At 51.5% G+C, this 21163-nt stretch overlaps 2 protein-coding genes across 3 annotated transcripts; one reads left to right on the top strand and one right to left on the bottom strand.

Annotated features, from left to right (window-relative positions):
• Window positions 1-102: 102 nt before the first annotated feature.
• Window positions 103-9030, bottom strand: IKBKB (inhibitor of nuclear factor kappa B kinase subunit beta). The gene is made up of 21 exons (XM_054174986.1): window positions 8862-9030; window positions 8664-8758; window positions 7791-7908; window positions 7242-7311; window positions 6922-7010; window positions 6413-6502; window positions 5964-6088; window positions 5557-5664; window positions 5139-5268; window positions 4530-4724; window positions 4207-4321; window positions 3988-4111; window positions 3600-3751; window positions 3425-3486; window positions 3206-3315; window positions 2906-2955; window positions 2311-2410; window positions 1972-2119; window positions 1662-1789; window positions 1188-1278; window positions 103-689 (listed from the first exon to the last, which is right to left on the bottom strand). Exons 1-21 carry the CDS (start codon window positions 8964-8966, stop codon window positions 621-623), a joined length of 2274 nt encoding a protein of 757 aa, XP_054030961.1. The 5' UTR covers window positions 8967-9030; the 3' UTR covers window positions 103-620.
• Window positions 9031-9121: 91 nt separating this feature from the next.
• On the top strand, window positions 9122-21129 carry PLAT (plasminogen activator, tissue type). 2 transcript variants are annotated; one of them, XM_009901630.2, is made up of 14 exons: window positions 10579-10685; window positions 12988-13091; window positions 13631-13670; window positions 14064-14195; window positions 14586-14699; window positions 15041-15215; window positions 15447-15538; window positions 15777-15951; window positions 16276-16361; window positions 16745-16940; window positions 17425-17561; window positions 17648-17788; window positions 18671-18819; window positions 20207-21129. In XM_009901630.2, the coding sequence occupies exons 2-14, from the start codon at window positions 13011-13013 to the stop codon at window positions 20363-20365; spliced, it is 1677 nt and encodes a 558-aa protein (XP_009899932.2). In that variant the 5' UTR covers window positions 10579-10685; window positions 12988-13010; the 3' UTR covers window positions 20366-21129. The 2 variants fall into 2 exon arrangements, with proteins under 2 accessions (XP_054031470.1, XP_009899932.2); XM_054175495.1 differs by lacking the exons at window positions 18671-18819; window positions 20207-21129 and adding an exon at window positions 9122-9275 and having other exon boundaries at window positions 10298-10685; window positions 17648-18421.
• The last annotated feature ends 34 nt before the right edge of the window (window positions 21130-21163 follow it).

Here is a 21163-nt window from a genome sequence, read left to right as displayed (position 1 = left end):
CCAGATGTGCAGTGACCACTTCCCTCCATGGTCTCCAGGATCCCCTCCCTCTGCCTCTCACCTTTTACAGAGCTGCACAGTGCAAGAGGCCTTTTCCATTCAACTGTTATTGAGAGTATCAAAAAGCAAACTCAAAGTTTACATGTGTGAGGTTCGTTCCCATACAGGAAACAAGTATCAGGGAGGCACAACCATTACACTTGGGGGGAAAGTGCAAATCAGCAAAGTTAAGAAACCAAGTTCACAGTTCAAGTCTCTTAGGAAGGTGACATCTACCACTGACTGTGCAAGCTGATTGCAGGTGTTGCCTTTCTTCTTCAGAAAGCTTAAAAGGCAGCAAAACAAACCACAGGTGATGCCCAAGGGAAGATGCAGCAGGACAGAGTCTGCTGTCTTAAGGCACGATCCAGCCCTTCTCCCAAGCAGCTGCAGCAGGCATCTCCTCCTCTGGCTTCGTGGAAAATGCGTCCCAGAGGTGGGTACTAAAAGCTAGGCCACGTGGGTCAGAGAAGCAGCAGGTGGCAAGAGAAGGAGGCACTTGAACTTCCCTTCTCAGAGGCAGCAGCTTTTCACAGTTGGCTTCCTGAAGCAGCACATCTTCAGAGGCAACCAAAGTGATTTTACATCTGGGTTTGTTCTGGACTGTTTGTTTCTTCTACCTGGAGTTGCAGCCAGCTCCAGTCTAAGGCCTAAGGAATAAATGGTTAGAACTCCATAGGTCACCAGTAGCTTGCACTGCAGATTGCTCCAAAGAGAGGAAGCAAGATTTAAAAGCATGATGGCCCACAGGCCTGCTGCAAAGGAAACCCTTAAGCTACTTACTTTGTCCAGTACTTTCCCCACGCTACTCTGCTCCATTAATGTCCCAGCCCCCCCTGCCATGCCAGCCCAGTTTGAAGAGTGCTCTTTCACAGTGTTTTTGTACAGCAGCCCAGCACCTCTTCCCCTCCTTCATTGTCTGCCACAGCTTCAGCCCCCAGCACGCTGGGAATGTGTCAGTCAGCAGTTCAGAGGAGGGGGGGCACTGAGTGCTTCCTCTCTCCCACAGCTCCCAGCCTCTCCTTGTCCAAAAGAGGAATATGCAGACTCCTATCACCCCTAGTAAGTAGTGGTGGCAAAGCTACAGAAGCAGAAGCTGTAAGCCCTGAGCTTCCCCAGAGCATTTCTAGGAGAGTATCAAACATTACCATGAAGCTCTGCTCCTGATCCTTCATTGTGTCGTGCATCACATTTTCAAGTTGGCTACAGAGTTTCTGTGATTCCAGCAGCAGCTCCTCACTGAAAGGGACAAGGAATTATCACACAACTGTTTTCCATGGCAGCTTGGTTTAGAGTGATGCTGCCTCTAAGAGACACTTCTGGCAGGTGTGCTGCAGAGGATTGAAAACAGTGCTCCAACAGTTCCTGTTGGCAGTGCACTTCAGGTGAGCTCAACCATTCCAGGTAAACCAAATCCTCAATTAAGAGGCAGGGGAAGTGAAGCTCTACCTGATTCCCCTTCTCCCAGGCCCCAGGGAGCCCAGCTGCTAGGTAGAAAAAAAAACTGCTGGAAGCTGAACACAACCTGTGAACACAGCCTGGGGGTCATTACCTTACAAAGCAGGAGCCTCAGCCTTGTAGTGCTGGAATTAGCAGCTACAGAATTGCAGACTTTGCCTCACCTTTTCCTGACAGATTCTGACAAGTTGTAGGTTCCTGAAGGGAGCTGCAGCAGCAGCTGGCCAGGGCCAGCAAGACGTGAGGTGCTCATGCTCTCCGGACTGCCAGTCACAGGACCACGAACTTTGCTCTGGGGACAAGAGAGAGGACTCAGCTTGCAACCATTTCCACTGACTCCCAGCAGCCAGGAGCATGAAGCAGCCTGGAACTTGACTTGAGTCCCAATTACCAGAGGAAAGCCCCAAGGACAAACCCAACTCACTACTCATGACTGCAGCAACCTGTGCCACAACCTCTTTTCCTTGGACTCACACAAGCAATTTTCAGCAAGTTCCACAGCTCCTTCTGTCGCTTCTCCTGAAGCCTAACAACTGTTTCCTCATCTTCATTCATCAGATTCATCACTTTCTCCACTCTGGGGAACAATTCCAGTGCCTTCTGCTTGCAAACTACAGTTTTACTATTAAAAAACAGATCAGTTAGAGCAGAGGTGGGCAGCTGCAGTGGGGGAGAAATACTTCTGTAGCTTATTTCCTATGACACACTGAACTCTCACCAGCTGTGTGCTGGTTTGCAAAGCTCCAGAACAAACCCTCTTGCTCAAAATGCTTCCTCTCAAGCCTCAGTAACAGCTGACTCCACAGAGCTCACCTGAGCTGAGCATAAATGACTCTGACTTTCTTTTCAAAGGTCTGGATTGCCTGCAGCAGCAGTCGGACTATTTCCTGGCTGTCACCACTGGTCCTCTGGTCTGGAAGGAGAGTCAGAGTGTTACAAAGAGGGGCAGGCTTGTAGGACGAAGTCAGAAGGTTCTTAGTGGCTGCTTTACACAACAGCCCAAGTTCAGGGCATGCAAGTTTGAGTGGGATGAACTGCATTGGACTTCAGCCACCTTCAACATGAGACCTGCAAAGCAGAGCTGGTCGGGTAGGTCTGTGGCTGCTCAAAAGGAGCAGCTGTGCCTTTCACTCTTCCCCCCCACCAAGAGGCAGCAGCCTATGCTGGCAGCAACAGCTTGCTGAAGAGAGCTCCAGAGGAATTTTAAGCAGAGCTCAGAAGGCAGAGAGGCCTAGTTTAAAACTGACACCCTGACTCCCCTCTCCAAACCCAGGGAGCCCAGTGGAGTCCCTGTGCAGCGAGCAAACAGGCAGGCCTAGAATGCAGGAAGCTTCCTCGCAGCTCACCACTGCCTCTCCACAGTTACAGCCACACACAGCTGACCTTGGGCTAAACAAATGTCTTTTACCTCTTGGCTTCTCTCTCAGCCTCCGGTACAGCTCCCTGGCTTGCTCCTCTCTGCAAGAAAAAGGCACAGGACACACAAAGGACTTCTCTAGCACAACTCGGCCAAGAACTCCAATCTTTTCTAGACCAGTCTGCCATTTCAGACTGGGGACATGGAATGAGTTAAGCACTGCCTTCTAGTGTCAAAGAGCTCTCAGATCCCTGTAGCTTGGGCTGCAGAGGCCACACCTCCATTGTCCTGCAGTGAGTGAGCTCAGCCAGCACCACTCCTGCCTCTGCAGTACAAGGCAGCACAACTCACAAGTCCTCCAGGGTTCCTCCTTGTTTACGACCTAGTGGGCTTCTCTGCAGGTCCACAATGTCTGTCTGCAGGGCCATCATCTTCTTCACTAGCTGATCCACATCATCCTCCTGAAAGCAGGGTAGAACACAAGCAATGGGACAGCCTCTGGCACTGCCCCTTCCTGTCCCATTCACATTTCTAAATGGCTTTAGGACAAGCAGTTCTCCAGACACATACTCGCCCACACAGCTCCACAGCTTGCTCCATCTCTTTCCAGGCAAACAGCAGCTTCTCAGAAGCTACAGGAATGAAAGAAGAGTGACTGCTCCTCAAGTTCAGAGAGTGAAAGGCAGATGCTTTCAGGGCATAAGAGGCACAAAACAGACCTCTATTTGCCAGCTACTATACTCACTAATTCCAAATTCAATCTGCTCTTTATACTTCTCCAGATCAATTTGGATGCTTGTTTTAAAGAAGTCCAGCTTTGCTTTCAGCTGCTGGGAAAGGGAGGCCATGGAGTTCTTCATCTTGGAGAGGGTGCTGTTGTAACGCAGGAGATTCATCCTGCAGGGACCAGAAGAGAGCTCTCTTACCCTCCCCAGCTGAAGACCGCCTCCTGCCTCCAAAGCAGATACCCCAGGGTGTAACTGGGCACACAGCAGCTGTGTCAGAGCACAGAACTCCCATTAACAGCTCCATTCCTCAGCTCCCCCACGCCAGCAGAGTCCCACACTGCTGCCCTTCCCCTCCCCCAAGGAGCCCAGGCAGAGGGGAGCGTGCCAGGGGCAGCAGCACCGTACATGGCCGCTCGCTGCCCCTGCTGCAGCCGGTTGCAGTCCTCCTTCAGCGTCCGGATCGTGTGCCAGATCTGCCCCCACACCTTCCGCAGCTGGAAGAAGTGCAGAGTCCTCTTTGGGTCCTGGACTGCAAACAGAAGGGCAGAGGGAGATGAACACATGGAGACGAAGCCCAGAAGCAGGGCAGCTCCCCAACACAGCCCCGCTGGGGAAGGTCCTTACGGATGCAGTCCACACTCTCGGGATGAGGACGCAAAGCGACCTGAGCCTCGTAGGCAACCTTCTGCGTGTCGAAGAGGAAGAGGAGGTTTGTGTCTGCAGCTGCAGCATCATTCACCTGCAGAATGCAAAAGGCTCAGCTAGGAAAAGCAAACTCAGTAACACCATAAGGAGGATTCTCCTCCCCAGCCAGAATGGACACCAAAAGCTGGAGGGAGCCTGCTCCGCAAGGGCTGCCGGCGCTGTCCTCACCAGCACAAAAGGTGCCAGAAGGGCAGGGAGTGCTGCTGCCCAGGGGAGAGCAGCGGGGCAGGAGCCAGACTCACTTTGCTGTCAGCTATGTGTTTAGTGTCCAGCTTCTGGGAAAACAATGCAAGTCCAGCTTCCTGCAGTAGCTCCTGGTCCTGCTCTGGGATCCCAGTGTCTGCCTGGATCCTGGCCTTCACAGTCTGCAGAGTGTCCTCCTCCGTCACAGGGTAGGTGTGCACAGTGCCCGTAACCATGTTCAAAACATGAAGCAGCTACAAGAAGAGCAGGGTGGCATGAGAGGGGCATTGGTCACCTCTGGGCAGAGATCCCAGCACCCAGACACCAAGAATGCATTCAGAGCACTCCCAGGGCTCAGGGAGTCACTTCACAGCTACTCCACAGCACTAAGCCAAAGTCCTTGTCCTCAATCAACTGAAAGAGGCCACGTGGCAATTAAACAGCTCCAGCCACAGAATCCTCTGCCAGAACACAGAACCAAGCACACACAGAAGCTGTTTGCTCCTCACAGAGGCAAGAGGAAAGCACCTGTCACTAAGTGTCAGGAGACAGCTGAATGGGATTCTGTGCTGCTCCTCCCAGGTCTGAAACTCAAGCCTCTTCTCTCATGTACCACAGGCAGCTGCTCTCTGGAAAGCTCTTCAGGGTAACCAAGCCCCACTGCTCACCTTCAAGTTCAAAATGTCATCCAAAGCTTTGAAGCACCCATTGGGTCCATAGGTAGGATCTGTGCCTCTCTGCCGTGGGTGCCACATCAACATCATCTGCAGCCATTTCTCCAGCCTCCCAGCCAAAACGCTGCAGGACCAGAAGAGGAGGATCAGAAGAGGCTAAAGAGCATCTGCAGTCCCCACATGGTCTGCTCTCTGCAGGTGTTTGACTGCTGGGAAACCTCCCCACCCCGCCTGGTCGTGGTTTAGACGGCAGACTCACAGCCACCCTGGTCTGACAGGGCAGCCAGGCATGGTTTGTGCCACGCACTCCCTCTGTTCCCAGTTACCACAGCAAGGCAGCCAACAGCAACTCAGTCACTTTGCAGAAGAGATGGTGTAGCCCAGCGTGGCACAACAGCTTCCCACTCCTCACCTGTTCAGGTTGTTTGGGCAGGGTAGACTGCTAGAAAATTTGACTTCTCCAGATAAGTCTTCTGAAACTACAATATCCAGCTCGCTCTTCTGGCGCACTTTGGTGTGCCTAAGGGATTCAAGCAAGCACAGTGGTGAAATAAGTACCTGCCTCCCCCAGCCTGCGTGGTAGTTGGCTCCTAAAGCTAGTCCTGATGGATCTAATATAGATATTGCTTTGGTTTCTGCTGCATGCCTTGGAGGAGTCAGTCCTGATCCTAGAAAGCCAGCATCAGGAATGCTTGAGAGGAGTCAGTCTCCACAAGGGCAAGGAGCACAGGGACACGATACCAGCAACCAAGGGCCCACACTCCTGTGCACAGGACAGCCCCAGTGTGCACTCTGGTCAGCAGGCCCCTGCTCACTCACCACTGCACTGGCTGCCAGTTGGGTAGGAAGGGTCGGAACCCAGTGATGCACTCAAAGGCCAGCGTGCCGAAGCTCCAGTAATCCACTGTCACCGTGTACTTCCGCTGCTCCAGCAGCTCTGGAGCCTGGGAGGTTACACACACAGGAGATGCAGCCACCCATCTCTTGGCTCTCTCTCTTCCTTACCAACAGCTCATTAACATTTGTACAACAGACTGAAGATGCTGCTGGGTGCTCTGCCTCTCTGAATGAGCAGCAGAGGTTCCTGGCACCCCTGCTTCTGGCTGGTAACAGATGCATCAAGCAAGCATGGGGAAATCCAGTGCCAATAAAACCCAGACCCCTTGCCAGCTGCAGCACCAGGACAAGTGTGCTCCAGCCCAGCCCAACAGGGAACTCTCTCCCACTGCAAAGTGGCAGCTGCTCTTCTGGCTGAGCTCCTTCCTTACCAAGTACTGCAGAGTGCCAACAAAGGACGTGCACAGGCTGCCCTGATCCAGCTCCTTGGCGTACCCGAGGTCAATGATTTTGTGTATCAGCTGAAACATAAACCAGAGCAAGAGCATCAGAGAGAAGTCCTGTGAAAAGCACACAACCCAGCAGGGAAAGAAAAGGTTCAGCTCTTCCAGGCTATGCAGGGAAGGTGCCACTGAAAAGATGGAAGCAGATATAAGCTCCTGTAGACTCCTAAAATGACAAAATATGTAAGGTTGGCACTGTCTGACACACACTGACCTGGAGACGTTGCTGCTGACTGGGATCTTGGGTTAAAAGGTACAGCCTGGTTCTATCCTTAAGAGCTAAACATCAAAATCTTAGGTGCTACCATACCAGACATCTAATAGGAGCTTTCATCTCAGCTGCACACAGAATACTGCCCAGCTGACACAAGAGGTGAGTGGGTGCTCTTGCAGAGGGACCTCTATAGCTGCATGAAGCACATCTGGTTCCTGCTTACCCTTTGCTCTCCTTGCTGCAGCACAATGTTCTCTGGTTTCAAGTCCCTGTGGATGATCCTGTTCTCATGAAGGTACCTGAGAGCAGAAGCTGAGACACAGAAACAGCCACTTGTAAGAGTGTCACCAACAGAACACATCAGATCAGCAGTCAAAACCATCTCTTATCAGCTACAGCTCAGCTCACACGATTGAAACAAGCATGCTCTTCAAAGGGCAGTCCAAGGTGGAGTCATTAAGGTCACTGCTGAGGTCCTCAGAGTGGATTCAGCACTGAAAGGGCTTCCATAGCTGAGAAAGTGAAGGCACTGCTGCCACTCACCAATATCAGAGAGCAGGATGAGGATAGCTTCTTCCCGCAAGCCGCAGCAGTTCTCCAGCTGGTTCAGGTACTGCAAGAAAACCACACAGAACAGTCTCTTCCTCTGTATCCTGAGTGAGGATCAGCCCTACAAACTCTCATGGTTGCAAGAAGCTCCAATAACAGCAATGACATTCTCTAGAAGCACAAAAGACTATGAGACTGTGATCTCTGGTGGCAGCAATTACAGCTTCATGCCTTGGTCTAACTGCATGGGAGGAAAGCGTGGCTGAAAGAAGCCAGCATCATCCCCATTCCCTTCCTTCCACTTGCTCCATCCCTAACGGGCAGTTCTTAGACTCACAGAATGGTTTGGGTTGGAAAGGACCTTAAAGATTACCTAGTTCCAAGCCCCTGCCCTAAGCAGGGATACCTTCCACCAGACCAGGTTGCTCAAGACCTCATTTTTTCCTAATACCCAATGTGAACCTCCCTTGGCACAGCTGGAGCCCAGAAAACATCAACAGAAACCTGATCTGCAGCCCTTGGTCACCACCCCAGTGACCTCACCTTGCGGAGGTCTCCGCCTTGGCAGTACTCCATGGCCAGCAGGGGTAAGTCATTGGGTGCAAGCTTCTGCATCCCTTCAGGGACGTCACGGGCAGCCACCACGTTGGGATGGTTCAGCCTAAGGAGAGGAAATGAGACAAGCACACAAGATGAGTGGAACCAGAGCGACGCCCTAAGGACGACTGCTCTGTGATGGCTGTGCACATCCATGTGCTCTTGGCTGTCACATGAAGTCCTACAAGGGCTCCAAACCTCTTATAAACTGAACTGGTGAACGTGGCAGCCTTCCAGTACGCGCAGGGGGCAAGGGCTTGCAGCGATAGGACAAGAGGATTGAAACTTGAGGCAGGGGATTGGGACTAGAAGATCTTTAAGGCCCCTTCCAAGCCAACCTCTTCTATGATTCTTTATATTCTAAAGGTCCTCCACGGGCCCAGACTCAAGCCCAGCTCCGTGCATTCCACGTGCAGTCTGTGCGTTCCTTCAAGGCACACACAGAGATCTGCCTGGGAGCTCCAGGGAGGTGCCTGGCAAAGGAACGTGGCACAGTCTGGTACCACTCTCCAGCAAAGCCTCGCACCGCATCCAGCGCATGGCATCCCACAAACCCCTCCCAGAGCTCCCCAGGACAGCCCTGCACTGACCGGGGGAAGGAAGCCCGAGAGCCGAGAGTGTCACGAAACAAGAGGTGAGGCCTCTGCAGCGCGCAGCGGGCCGGGCACCGTCCCGCAGGAAGCGGCCAGGGGCCGGCAGCCTCTGCCAACACCTCCCCCGGCGCCGCCGTTAGCTCCGCGCCCGGAGGCCGCCCCCGTGACGCAGCGCCGCCTGGCGGCCACTCAACGCCGGCCGGCGCAGGCCGCGGCCCGGCCTCACCTCTTCATGATCTGGATCTCCAGCGCCCAGCGGTCTCGGTTGCGCGGACTCAGCTCCTGCCGGCACTGCTTGATGGCCACCTGCTCGCCGGTCTCCTGCGGACACAGCAGGGCCCGGGCTGAGCGCGGGGGCCGAGCGGCGCCGAGCCGGGCCGGGCCGGGCCGGGCCGGGCGGGGGGGGGTTGCGCCCGGCGCCTACCTTGTTGTGCCAGCGGATGACGTTGCCGAAGCCGCCGGTGCCCAGGCGCTCCTTCATCTCCCAGGGACCGCAGGTCTGCACCTGCAGGGCCGGCGGCCGGCTCATGGCGGGGCCGCAGCGCTCCGGCACCACCGGGCCTGGCCGCGTCCGCCGCCGCTTCCGGCTCCGGCGCCGCCCGCCCTTAAAGGAGCCGCAGCCGTGCACGGGGCCGCCGCTCCCGGCGCTCAGCCGAGCCTGCTCCGCCGGGGCCGGGCGTGACGGCTGCCACCTTCCCTAGAGGCAGGGAGCTGAGGTGGACGGAGAGTAGAGGAGCTCCGGGGCTGGCTCAGTGCAGCAGCCGCCTTAAAAATCTTCGAAACGCTCTGAAATGTGCTGCTCGGCTCCGCTCCCCGCCGCGCCGCTGCCGCCTTACCGGTAAGAGCTCGCTGCTCGCCCGTTTCAGAGCCCCTGAAGCTGTTGAGCAAAGTCAGCTTCTTGTCTGATGCAGAGCCCTCGGGCCTTTCGCTGAGGCTGCTGAGCAAAGTGAACATTCTGCCTGTTTCAGAGCCCCAAGAAGGACTTTCATTGAGACAGTCTCGCAGAGTTCACAAGTACGTGGCTCTGATTTATTAAAGCAACAGCTACAGCGCATTGGGGATTGCCAGGGATAAGGGCACAAACTGCAAAACTCCAGCTGCAGTTAGTGATTGCAGTTAGGGTGGGCGGTGCAGGGCTTTGCAGCAGTGTTGATGCCTTGCAGAAATGCAGCAAAAGGCACAATTCTTATCGAAGAAGCTGCCCCTGGCGTGGGTGAAGGAAGAGGAGCAGAGCCTGTTGACCTCTGCTTCTAGATCTGGAGTCTTCCCTCCTCCTCAGAGGTGTTTTCCTAATCCCAGCTGTCTGTGATGTTTAGGGTGGAGAGTTGAGCAACATGCTTGTGTGTTCAGCATGCACTTTGTTAGGCTTTATCTTCTTTGGCAGTATGTACCTTAAGAGTTGCTTGCAGGTAGTTAGGGGAAAGCCTTTGCTCAGACCCTATAACCTTCAAGATCTGTGTCAAAGCTGCTTGCTTCTGTTGTTTTAGCCTTTCTGCATGAGTTTTAGCCATCTTATCTTCACAAGGATCCCTGTGAGAGGGGCTCAGGAACCTGGGATTGTTCCCTCTAGAGAAGAGGAGGCTCAGAGGAGACCTCATTACCCTCTACAACTCCAACTTCACCTCCAAAATCATGGGTTCATAAAATGGTTTGGGTTGGAAGGGACCTTGGAGTTCATTCAGTTCCAACCTCTTGCCATGGGCAGGGACACCTTCCACCAGCCCAGGTTGCTGAAGACCTCATCCAGCCTGCCCTTAACACCTCCAGGGAGGGGACATCCACAACCCTACTCCAGTGTCTCCCCACCCTCATCGTCAAGAATTTCTTCCTTGTTTCCAATCTAAATCTCTCCTCTTCCAGCTTAACCTCAGTGTCACTGAAACTTAAGATTTTTAGTGGGGAAAAGCTTCTGAAGACCAAATCTGCTCCCTGACTGGAAGAGAGAAAGAACAAAAGTGGCTGCAAAATCCAGCATGCCTCCCTCGCTGCAGCAAACAAGCTTTGCTCCTGCCCTGCACAGCCCTCTCTCACGGTCTGGATGCAAGCCACCCTGTCCTGGATCGCTCCCAGAGCCTCTGGAAGCCGGGGGGGAAGCCGCCCTGCTGCCCTCGGCAGTGAGTCTCCACCCCCTGGAGCTGAGCCTTAAGTAGGACAGGAGCTGTGCAGGGAGAGCAGAGACGCAGAAAACAAACCCAGGCTGGTCTGGAAGGGAAAGCTGAGCAGAATACAGAAGAGAAAAAGCACAAAGGTAGGTACTGCTCTGCACCTGTCCAAAAAGTGCAGTTCCCCTTTGCAGCATCAGTGGCATTGGCATTAACTGCTGTTATTTATTACATCTCACCAAAGCACCATGGTAATGAACTAAGCAGAGCTATTGTCTCTCAGCTTTTGAAGGCGTTCAGAATGCTGGGTCAAGCTCCTGGGCTTTCAGCTCTCTCAAGAAAGCTTCAGTTAGTTCAGAGAAAAAGGGCTGCCAGGCTCAGGTCTGAGCAGTGAGCAGGCAGAGGGCTCCTGCACAAAGAACATTAGCAGAAGAGCTTAAGAATTACAGACAAATATACTGAGGGTAAAGAGAGAGAGCCCCAGAGAGCTGGCAGTAAAAGGTTAATGACCTTCCTGAGAGGAGATCAGACTCTGCCTCTCACCCCAGGCTGCCCAGCAGGACAATGCAGGGACAAAGAGGAGGGCTGCTCTTCAGTTATCTCTAAACAAGATTTCTTTCAAATGCAGCCAAAAGCACAGGAAATATTGAGAATGATTCCCCAAACCAAGCCAGTGTTTGACATCTCCATTTCCTCTGGTGCCTTTGAAGACTACAGAATCTTGCTTTTGGGGGTTTTGTTCTGTCTTGTTTGATTTGGTTTTCATTTGCTTGTGTTGCTGTGTTAATTGCTTTCCCCAAAAGCAGAGGTCTGCCTGCTGTTGCATTTTAAATAGCAGTAGCCTGAGTGTGATTTTCCTCTGCTCTGTTTAGAAGAGCAATACAGAAGCACTTTCTCCACAAGGCAGCAAAAAACTGCAAGGATCTGCAGTCTTTTGCTTGAACTGTCTGAACACAGCTGCTCAGCAGCAAGCTCTTACTGCTAGAGAAGCAGAATCAGAAGCATGCTGCAGTGGACAGAAGAGGTTATTGGGAGGCATAAAGTCAGGGGAAGAACTACTTTTAATGTCTATTAATGATTTTTTGTTCAACTTTGGTAAGACAGATCCCATTTAGACCTTGTTCCTCCTCAGTAAGGTAATGCACTCGTGCTGCTCATGCTGCTGTTAGTAGCAAATCCATCTGGGATTTATTCCTGCTGCTGCTTCAAAAGACAGAGGTACATTTAGGGTATTGTATACCTTCATGTCCTGAAGTACTTGAAAGCATAGAAGCAAAATGTTAGAACACCACATCCAGGGCTGATGGCTTACTGCTGGACTGGCTTGGATCAGAGAGAGAGCCAAGGGTGAGGGAGGGCAGAAGGCACAAAGTGTTTAAGGCAGCACACAACCGGGAGGGTTCTGTAAACAGCCAGAGGAGTTGGGTTTGATAGGGCTTATCTGCAACATTCCAATGGAGTGGCCTAAGTTTGTGACCTTTCCTGAAACTGAAAACAAACATCTGGCAACAGCTGTTACCAATTTTCTATGCACAGTGGGAGAGCAAGCACCAAGGGATCGCCAGGCATCCTCCCATGGAGAGGGGGAGGAGGGGATTGTACAGCAGGGTACAAGGGATAAACCTGCTCAAAGCATGCAGGTGCTTTGAAAACAGAGATCTCATCCTCAGGACATGACTTGGACTATCTGAGATCTCAAGAAGCCATTCCTGTGAATCTTTTCAGCCTGACTGGCAACTTGAAACTCCTCTTTGTGCTGTCTAGTGATGAGAAACCATAGCCTAACCTATCCTGCCTTACTTCAGCCACTGGAGTATTTGTGCCTTCTGCTTAGAACAAATCTGAATTTGTGTATTCTTTAAAGCAAAAGCCTACAAACCCACAAAGTCTCTGCCTTTTATAGCCCTGGATCCCAATTTATGACTCACTCATCTGTCATACTCCAATCTCACCAGCTATTATCCAGCTGCCTTCTCTGACTACACAGAAAGAGAGTTTGAGCCCCTAATTTCTGGAAGCAGCAAGAATTGTGGTGGCTTTCTGCTTGTTTAGGGATCATATAATGCAGACAATGAAAAGCTGCTGGTGTGGGAGACAATGCCTGAAGGTTATCTCAGTTGTGAAACTGCAGAGCAATCCTAGAGACTGGGGATGAAATTCTATCTTGCCTTTTACTCCAGCTCACCCCCAGCTCTTGGGTCTGTAGAGAAGCCATTATATTTTTTTTTTATAGGAAGGGAGAAAACAGATCTCTGGTGCTGGATTTCTCCAAAGCATCTACATCACACACTCATGATCTAAATCACGCTCTCATGATTCATCAGCACAGCCCTCTGAAGAGCTACTATTACTACATGCAGGAGTAACTACTTCTTTTAGGAAGCAAATGATAGCTTTAAATCAGAAAACCTGATTTGTTCCACATCTTGTTTTTCCTCCTGTCTCTAGAGATAACCTGCAATTTGAAGGTGATGTGGAAAGCACTCAGGATGGAAGGCAGACTCCCATGCCTGCTCTTGCTGGTGGGAGCAGTCGTGACTGCTCAATGCCAGGTAAGAAGCTACTCCATCAAACAGTGCTCTGCCAGCCTCCTGCATTTTCAACAGCACTGCCTTGCCATCAAACTCCAGCTGTCTGCATCAGAATCTGCTTATTAAGAAGAAACTCTTTCCAATGAGGGAGGGGAGACACTGGCACAGGCTGCCCAGAGACACTGTGGCTGCCTCCTCCCTGGAGGTGTTCAAGGCCAGGTTTGGTGAGGCCTTGAGCAACCTGGGCTGGTGGGAGGTGTCTCTACCCATGGCAGGGGGCTGGAACTGCATGGTCTTTAAGGTCTCTTCCAACCCAAACCATTCTATGATCAGCTCACCCAGATGACAAGCAGTCACGGGGCAGCCTGTGGCAGCTCCATGATTTCCATGCTGAGGCACTCAGGGCACTTTTCACTCTGCTGCCTGACAAGGAGGGCAGACAGCTGCTCAGAGCTCCCCTGCTTTACCAGACCTCACCAACAGGACTGGCTCTCTGGAGGCCTTTGTTCTCTGCTCTTCAGAGAGCAGTAACTCACAGAACTCATCTTCTCTGCTTGCAGGGCTTGCACCTGCGCTTCAAACGGGGAGCCAGATCTAGAGGTAAGCCAGGACCATGTTCCCTGGAGCTTTCTGATCACAGGAGGGGAAGGCAGATGATGCTGAGGGCACAGAGCCTGAAAGCTGTTTGCCATAGTTCTCTGGATGAGAGAGTCAGAAGGCAAACTACCAGACCCTTAATACCATCCACAACTCAAAGAGCAAAGTTCTCCCCTCTTGCTCCTCTTCAGAGAACAAGAGGCTGTTCAGCACCAGCACACCCAGCAATGCACCAGGGAGAGCTGTGGGGCAGCTGTGGTCCAAGAAGGAGAAAGGGCAGCCCATAAGATGCTCCCACTGCAGATACTCTCCTCCTGGAAAGAGAAGGGAGTAGTTCTGCTCAGCCAGGTCTTTTCCCTGAATCTCTGAAAGAGGCTTTCTTTTCTCCAATTACAGCCATTTGCACAGACAAATCATCTGGAGAAATTTACCAGCACAGGGGGACCTGGCTGAGGCTCTCAGGGAGCAGAATAGAATACTGTAGGTGTGACAGTGGCTGGAGTCGCTGCCACACTGTGCCTATCAGAGGTGAGTATGAAGAAGAACAAGAGAAAGGAAGTGGTGGAGGATGAGAGACTGACCATCTAATCATCCTCCACAAACACTCCACTGTCAGGGAAGGAGTTACCACACAGAAAATCTGGCATGAAATATGACAGGATAGAAATGAAAACACTAACATGGGTAACTCAGGCAGGACTAAATGGGCAAGAGGCTGAGGAAGGCTCCTGGTGGTGCATGTGGGGCTGGTGGAGCAAAGGAGGAATGTAAGCACTGCATGTGAGCACATGAGAGTACCAGAGAGGTGGGGCAGAAGAGGCTAAAGGAGACTGACAGGAGAGGGCAGATGGGCAGCCACTGCCAGGCTCTTACCTGTGGAACCTAACAGCATTTCCTGCCTTGTGCTTCTGTCCACAGCCTGCACCAGAAACAAATGCTACAACGGGGGCCAGTGCTCACAGGCATATTATTCCCCACAGCTCTTCCTCTGCCAGTGCCACCAGGGCTTCTCTGGGAAGCAGTGTGAAATAGGTGAGTGCCCCATGCCAGGAGCTGGCAGCAGTGCTGCTGGGCTTCATTGTGCAGTGCAGGAGCTGCATGCAGGGCTCTCGGTTAAGTTGATTCTCTATTCTAAAGCTACTGCTACAAACAACTTTGAAGAAGGACACCTAGGCTGTTCCCAGTGCTCTGAGACCAAAACTCTGAATTTTGGAGCTGAAGGCCTCTGTGTGTGCTTACAGCCTGCTTGGCAAGGCTTCTGCACTGCCTTACTGGACAGGACACCTGGGAGCCAAGCTTCAACAGAGCAGAAACTGTGGAAGCAGAGCTTGGGCTGCTGTCCTTGCAGTAACATTTCGTTCCCCTTTGTTCAGATACTGAAGCCAAGTGCTACAAAGATGCTGGAGGAGCATACAGGGGTACCTGGAGCACCACAGAGAGCGGAACTGAGTGCTTGCCCTGGAACAGCAATGGCTTGATGGAGCAGAGGTACAGCGCACGAAGAGAGGATGCTGCCGAGCTAGGGCTGGGCAACCACAACTACTGCAGGTGAGGAGCTGAAGGCAGACACTTTCCTACTCCTGCTGGCCACACTGTTCCTGATCCAAGCCAGGGTGCTGGTTACCACCTTGGCCCCTTCAACACACTTCTGACTCATGTTCAGATGGCTGAACTTCTGATGGTTCAGCCCACAGAGCAGCATTGTTACCAAACTAGATGGCAGACATGGGACTACTACCAGTAGCTTTATAATGATGCATAGTATCATAACCCTTCCAGAAACCCAGATGAGGATTCCAGACCTTGGTGCTACATCTATAAAGGAGGGAAGTACAGCTGGGAACACTGCAGTGTGCCCTCCTGTTCCAAAGGTATGTGCTGGGGGGACAGGGAGTGGACTTAAGAGCTTGCATGTATAAGGATCTCTGTGGATCTGTGCTCTTTCTGTAGCCTGCAAAGCTGGGACTCTCACATTAAATCATAATTAAGCTTTATAACACCAAGAGACTGAGGTAAGCAGAGCTGATACAGAGATGCCTGAAGAGAAATCAGTTAGGAACAGCTGAGGGGTTCACATCCTTCAGTTAATGTGCAGCTTTCTCACTGCAGCTGGGAGCATCAGCTGCAAATCTGGAAGAGGGACAGATTACAGAGGCACCCAGAGCGTCAGCAGGTCTGGAGTTACCTGTTTGAAGTGGAATTCCAGAATCCTTGCCAACAGGGTATACACTGCCTGGAGGAAAGATGCTTCCCAGCTGGGCCTCGGCGCTCACAACTTCTGCCGGTAAGGACTCACTGAGAGAGCTAAAGAGGAAATCCCAGCAAGCTTCCTCGTGGTGCTCTTGGGACAGGGCTCTGCTCCTTCACAGGGGTTATTAAAGCCCAGGAGATAGATTGCTGCTAGCAAAGGAATTCACTGGTAATAGGAATTTGATTCCACCTGACCTGTCCACACCTCCAACATCAGACTCCACAAAGGCAAACTCCACAGGCCCCTAGGGCCAGTTCCAAAGGAGGACACTGGGGTCACAGGCTGCCACCTTTAGGTCTCCCCAAACTCCCTGCAGATCTGCTAATACAAACAGCTCTTCTTTTTTCTGTGCTGCAGGAACCCTGACAATGACAGCAAGCCCTGGTGTCATGTCCTGAAGGGAAATCAGCTCACCTGGGAGTACTGCAACGTGCCTACTTGCTGTAAGGATCCTAACACTCCTAACTCTTTCTTTGAGGCATTACTTTTCTGCATGCCATTTGTGTTGAATTTAAGCTTCTTAGCAGTAAAATAAGAGGGGGGGCAGGGGGAACCACACAAAAGCCTTTGGTGTAGAAAAGGACTCCGTGGCTCCACTCTCACAGAAGTGCCAGGAGGGAAGGCTGCAGAAATGGAGCACAGCAAAGGCAGAGAGCTCTCCTCACTGTATTTTTCAAACCAGGATGCAGGTTTCCTAGGAAACAGGGATGAGTCAGATACCGAACAGTTCACGCCAGGCTGCCTTAACCCTGCACTCTACTCTTAAGCCACACTCCCAGCAAGAATTCCTGAAGGAAAGGCTGACGCCTGGGTTTGTCCTCCACAGCCAGCTGCGGGCTGCGGCGGCGCAGGGCCCCGCAGTACCGGATCAAGGGAGGCTCCCGCGCAGACATCGCCGCGCACCCCTGGCAAGCTGCCATCTTCGTGCAGTATCGCAGAGCTCCTGGAGAGCACTTCCTCTGTGGAGGAATTCTCATCAGCTCCTGCTGGGTTTTGTCAGCTGCTCACTGTTTTGAGGAAGGGTAAGTTGGAGGTTCAGTGTTGGCTGGGGAAAAAGGATCTGGAAAATGGAAGCGTCCAAATGGAAGCTCCAGTAGAGCCCTACTGGAAGGGTAAAAGCTCTTCCTCCCAGTCACTCAGCTTACACTGAAAAGGAAGGGGTTAATGTGCTGAGCATTGCAGGCAGGCATTTGTGAGGCCAGCCAGCAGCATGGCATGAAGGTGGCACAGCAGAATATCAAATATCTGAGGAACAAAGTTGTCAGCAGAGATGCAGAGCCCTCTGAAACTTGAGGAGAGCAAGGGGCTGGGAGAGCAGCTTTGCCATGGTGGTTGTAAGCAGTTTGTGCAAACATGAAGGCAAACAGGGACTCCTGAGGTCAAACTGCCTGGGGAATGAAGCAGTAAGAGTGCTAAAACAGAGAAGCAGAAGCTCCAACAGCACACCTTCAAGGGAGGGGTCAACTCCAGTTAAGATGGGAAGAAATTGAGACTCTTGCTCTTCAGCTTTAGTAAGAGCCAGCTGAAGATTGTGCTGGGCAGGACCTCCCGAGCCACCCCGGAGGAGAACGAGCAGAAGTTCCAAGTGAAGAACTACATTGTGCACCAGCAGTTTGACTCAGAGAACTTCAACAATGACATTGGTAAGAACTTTTCTGATCCATGCCTGGAAAGGTCACAGCTGGCTCAAGCTGTAATTGCTGAATGAGTTTTCTTTTTCACTCTTCAGCTCTGCTGCAGCTGAACTCAAACACAGAGGACTGTGCTGTTGAGACAGACACTGTTCGTGCTGCCTGCCTCCCCACACCACAGCTGCAGCTGCCTGACTGGACTGAATGTGAGATCTCTGGCTATGGCAGAGATGAAGAATGTAAGTAGGAGATACTCTGAGCGAAGTTTGGGGCCCTGAGCTCAAAGCATTCCAGCCTTTGGTGGCATTTGGTGTGTCACTCCCTGTGTTATATAGGCTTACATCAGCATCCATCATAACAAGGCCTAAGCATGATTTGAACTCGGGGGTTTGGAACAGGCTTGAAGGTTGAACATCTAACTGTGGCATAAAGTGTTTTGAAGTGCTCTCAGGGCCTATGCTCAGCATTGCTTACAGAGAGTACAGGATAAACTCTTCAAGAGGGGAAGGATGCTGCAACTAACTCAAAACTAGACTGAAAAAACAACAATCTTGCCAACTTTCAGCTTTCTGCAGTGGCAGCTCTGCAGGAGAGTAAAACCAGAGCCCAAAATAAACAGACAAATCCCTTCCATTCCACTCTAACACAAGTGTACATTCCTATCCACTTACTCAGTATTGCATCTCACTTTTTTCTGTCCAAGTCTAGTATTAAATAGGTCAGAATCCTGTTTCATACAGCTAGGGATTTTCATAGGCACTTGCTGTGACTTCACTTTTGATTGATGTAACTGTGCAAAGGCAGTTTACCCATCCCAGAAAATAAGCAGCCTTTAATTTGGAGCCCACAAAAGCCTCTTCAGCCTTTAAGCTTGCTAAAGAAACACTATTCTGTCTCCAACAGATAGAAGTTGTTGTGCCTAGCAAAGCAGATCCTCCAAGAACTAAAGAAAGCCTCTGGCAAGGAAACATTTGCTTAGCCACCCCCTCCCCACTCCAAGTACTTCTGTTTACTTTTCCCTAACCTACAGCAACTGAACTGCAATTAAGAAATAAAATACAAATATGTGTAGGTAGATCCAGGGAGAGAGGAAGGTACTGATGGAGGCACTTTCTTTCCAGTCTCTCCATTCTACTCCGAGCAGCTGAAGGAAGGCCACGTCAGGCTGTTCCCAGCCAGCCGGTGCACAGCGCAGCACCTCGACAACAGGACAGTTACAGACAACATGCTGTGTGCAGGGGACACAAGGAACCTGGATGATGCCTGCAAGGTAAACCCAATTCTGCTCCTCTCTGCTTTCATAGAATCAGAGAGTGGTTTGGGTTGGAAGGGACCTTGAGGATCCTCCAGTTCCAACCCCCTGCCATGGGCAGGAACTGCTTCCACTAGACCTCATCCAACTTGGCACTGAACAGCTCCAGGGAAGAGGCATCCACAGCCTCCCTGGCACACCTGTTCCAGTGTCTCACCATGCTCAGCATTTAGAGTTTCTTCCTCCTCTCCAGTCTCCATCTCCCCTCTTCCACCTTAAATCCGTTCCCCCTCAGCCTGTCACTCCCTCCCAGCCCTTGTCCAGACTCCCTCCTCTGCTCTCTTCAGGTATTGGAAGGCTGCTCTAAGGTCTCCTTTTATGCTACTGTGTGTGACAGTAAATGGAGAGAGAAGGCTCCAAACAGCCCTTAGAGCAGCCTTCCAGCACCTGAAGAGGGCTACAGGAGAGCTGGGGAGGGACTTTGAACAAGGGGCAATGGCTTTGAGCCATGTTAAAAGGTCCTTTCCAAGCTAACCAATTCTGTGATTCTATGAGAATCTGCATTTGGCTCCATGAAGTTCCAGTAGGCTTTGGTTAAACACAACTGCAGGCTTCTGCTTTTTTTCTCCTTTCCCCTCCTAGCTGGGAAAGTAAAGCCACACACTTAACCAAGCAAACCAGAACAATACAGCCTGAAAATCCCAAATAAGAGGAAATGCCACAAAACTGAGCAGGAAACTCCACCTCAGCAGCATTTCCTAATATTTTCTGTTATGCAAACAGGGAAAAGGCTCTGCAGGAGGTTCTGTAAGAGGAATGGGGTGCTGCTCTGCTGAAAGGTGGAGGAAAGAATGAAGGCCAAAAGGTGGAGAATCAGCAGGTGTAACAGAGAGAAAAAGGAGTGCACACATTCAGCCCACAGCTTTTCCATTTAAACAGCTCTGTAGTAATTTTGCTTTACTGATGCACAGAGAAGTGTCCAGGGAGACCTTCGAGCAGCCTTCCAGTACCGGAAGGGGGCTACAAGAACACTGGAGGGACTTTTGACAAGGGCTGAGAGTGACAGGACGAGAGGCAATGGTTTTGAGCTGGAAAAGGGGAGACTGAGACTGGAGATTAGGAAGAAATTCTTGACAGTGAGGGTGTTGAGACACTGGAGCAGGTTGCCCAGGGAGGCTGTGGATGCCCCCTGCCTGAAGGTGTTCAAGGCCAGGCTGGATGAGGCCTTCAGCAACCTGGGCTGGTGGGAGGAATGCAGAAGTGCCTTGTGTGGAAGTGCTGTTTCCTGTTTCTATGCATACTACATAGGGTATCTGTAGACCTGGTACACTGCAGGAGCCAGTGAGAGGACACAAAACCAAAGCTAAAAGAGGAAGTTTGTTACTGACCTGCTGCTTCCCTGCAGGGTGACTCTGGAGGGCCTCTGGTCTGCATGAGGGAGGAGAGGATGTTCCTGATTGGAATCATCAGCTGGGGCATCGGCTGCGGCCGCAAGGACAAGCCTGGGGTCTACACCAACGTCAGTCGGTACCTTGACTGGATCCAGGACAACATGACACCCTGAGAAAGGAGAAGGAACCACCCACAAGCTTGTGGCCAGGCCCTTGCAGCCACCTTCTGGGTGCTTTAAGGGTGCTGACAGGACTTCCTCTTCATCCAGAGGACTTTCAGAACAAGAGGAAGACAACCTGCAGGTGGGAAGGGTACATTCTCTGCTCACTCTCCTTTCCTTATCACAGGTTTGGAGCTAACACTTCTCTCCCTCCACATCCCCAAGCTTTCTCCTTGCATCTAATCACATGGAAGCAGCAGCTCTCTTTAGCACAGCAGGGAAGAGCGAAGGACAAGTGTAATGGTAGCAATTTTAGGTGCCTACTAGATTTATATCCACAGGCAAAGGTTAGTTCAAATGTCCCAAGGCTGCACTTGTCCTCTTACAGAAGACAGGGCAGGAATCTCCAAGTCACTGTGAACTAGAAGCTCAGTAATCAGCTTTACTGACTGGCACTGTGGTTGCCATGTGACACTAAGTGGTGTCTGTGCACATCCCAGCAGTTAAGCCTCTTTTGAGAGATTCTCTCTGTCCAGCTGCTTTATAAAGAGAAGGTGTGAAATGAGAACGTTGTACTGGGGGTCCAGAAGGTTAGCTTTAGTGTCTGTCACAGGGGCATTGTAGCTACAGAACCAGACTGCTGTCTTGGGGAAACTCTAATCATTTTAACTCAAAATGTTTACTCACAGAGTTTCTGATAATCTGGGGAACACTAAGAGAACTGACCAAGGAATTAATGTTAGCTTTACACTCACAGCTGCATGAAGACATGTATCTCCCTAAGGCACCTGCTATCCACAATCCAAGTGG

The sequence above is a fragment of the Dryobates pubescens genome, chromosome 31, assembly GCF_014839835.1.
Source record: "Dryobates pubescens isolate bDryPub1 chromosome 31, bDryPub1.pri, whole genome shotgun sequence".
Lineage (NCBI taxonomy): Eukaryota > Metazoa > Chordata > Aves > Piciformes > Picidae > Dryobates > Dryobates pubescens.
Note: the sequence above shows the minus strand (reverse complement) of the source record. Positions and strands in the feature narration are given on the sequence as shown.

Coding starts and splice junctions, on each gene's coding strand:
- IKBKB (XM_054174986.1), bottom strand. CDS start 8,966: ATGAGCCGGCCGCCGGCCCTGCAGGTGCAGACCTGCGGTCCCTGGGAG. Junction 4,112..4,206: donor CGAGAGTGTGGACTGCATCC/GTAAGGACCTTC, acceptor TTCTGTTTGCAG/TCCAGGACCCAAAGAGGACT. Junction 1,279..1,661: donor TCAGAATCTGTCAGGAAAAG/GTGAGGCAAAGT, acceptor TGTCCCTTTCAG/TGAGGAGCTGCTGCTGGAAT.
- PLAT (XM_009901630.2), top strand. CDS start 13,011: ATGTGGAAAGCACTCAGGATGGAAGGCAGACTCCCATGCCTGCTCTTG. Junction 15,952..16,275: donor GGCGCTCACAACTTCTGCCG/GTAAGGACTCAC, acceptor TCTGTGCTGCAG/GAACCCTGACAATGACAGCA. Junction 17,789..18,670: donor CTATGGCAGAGATGAAGAAT/GTAAGTAGGAGA, acceptor CTTTCTTTCCAG/TCTCTCCATTCTACTCCGAG.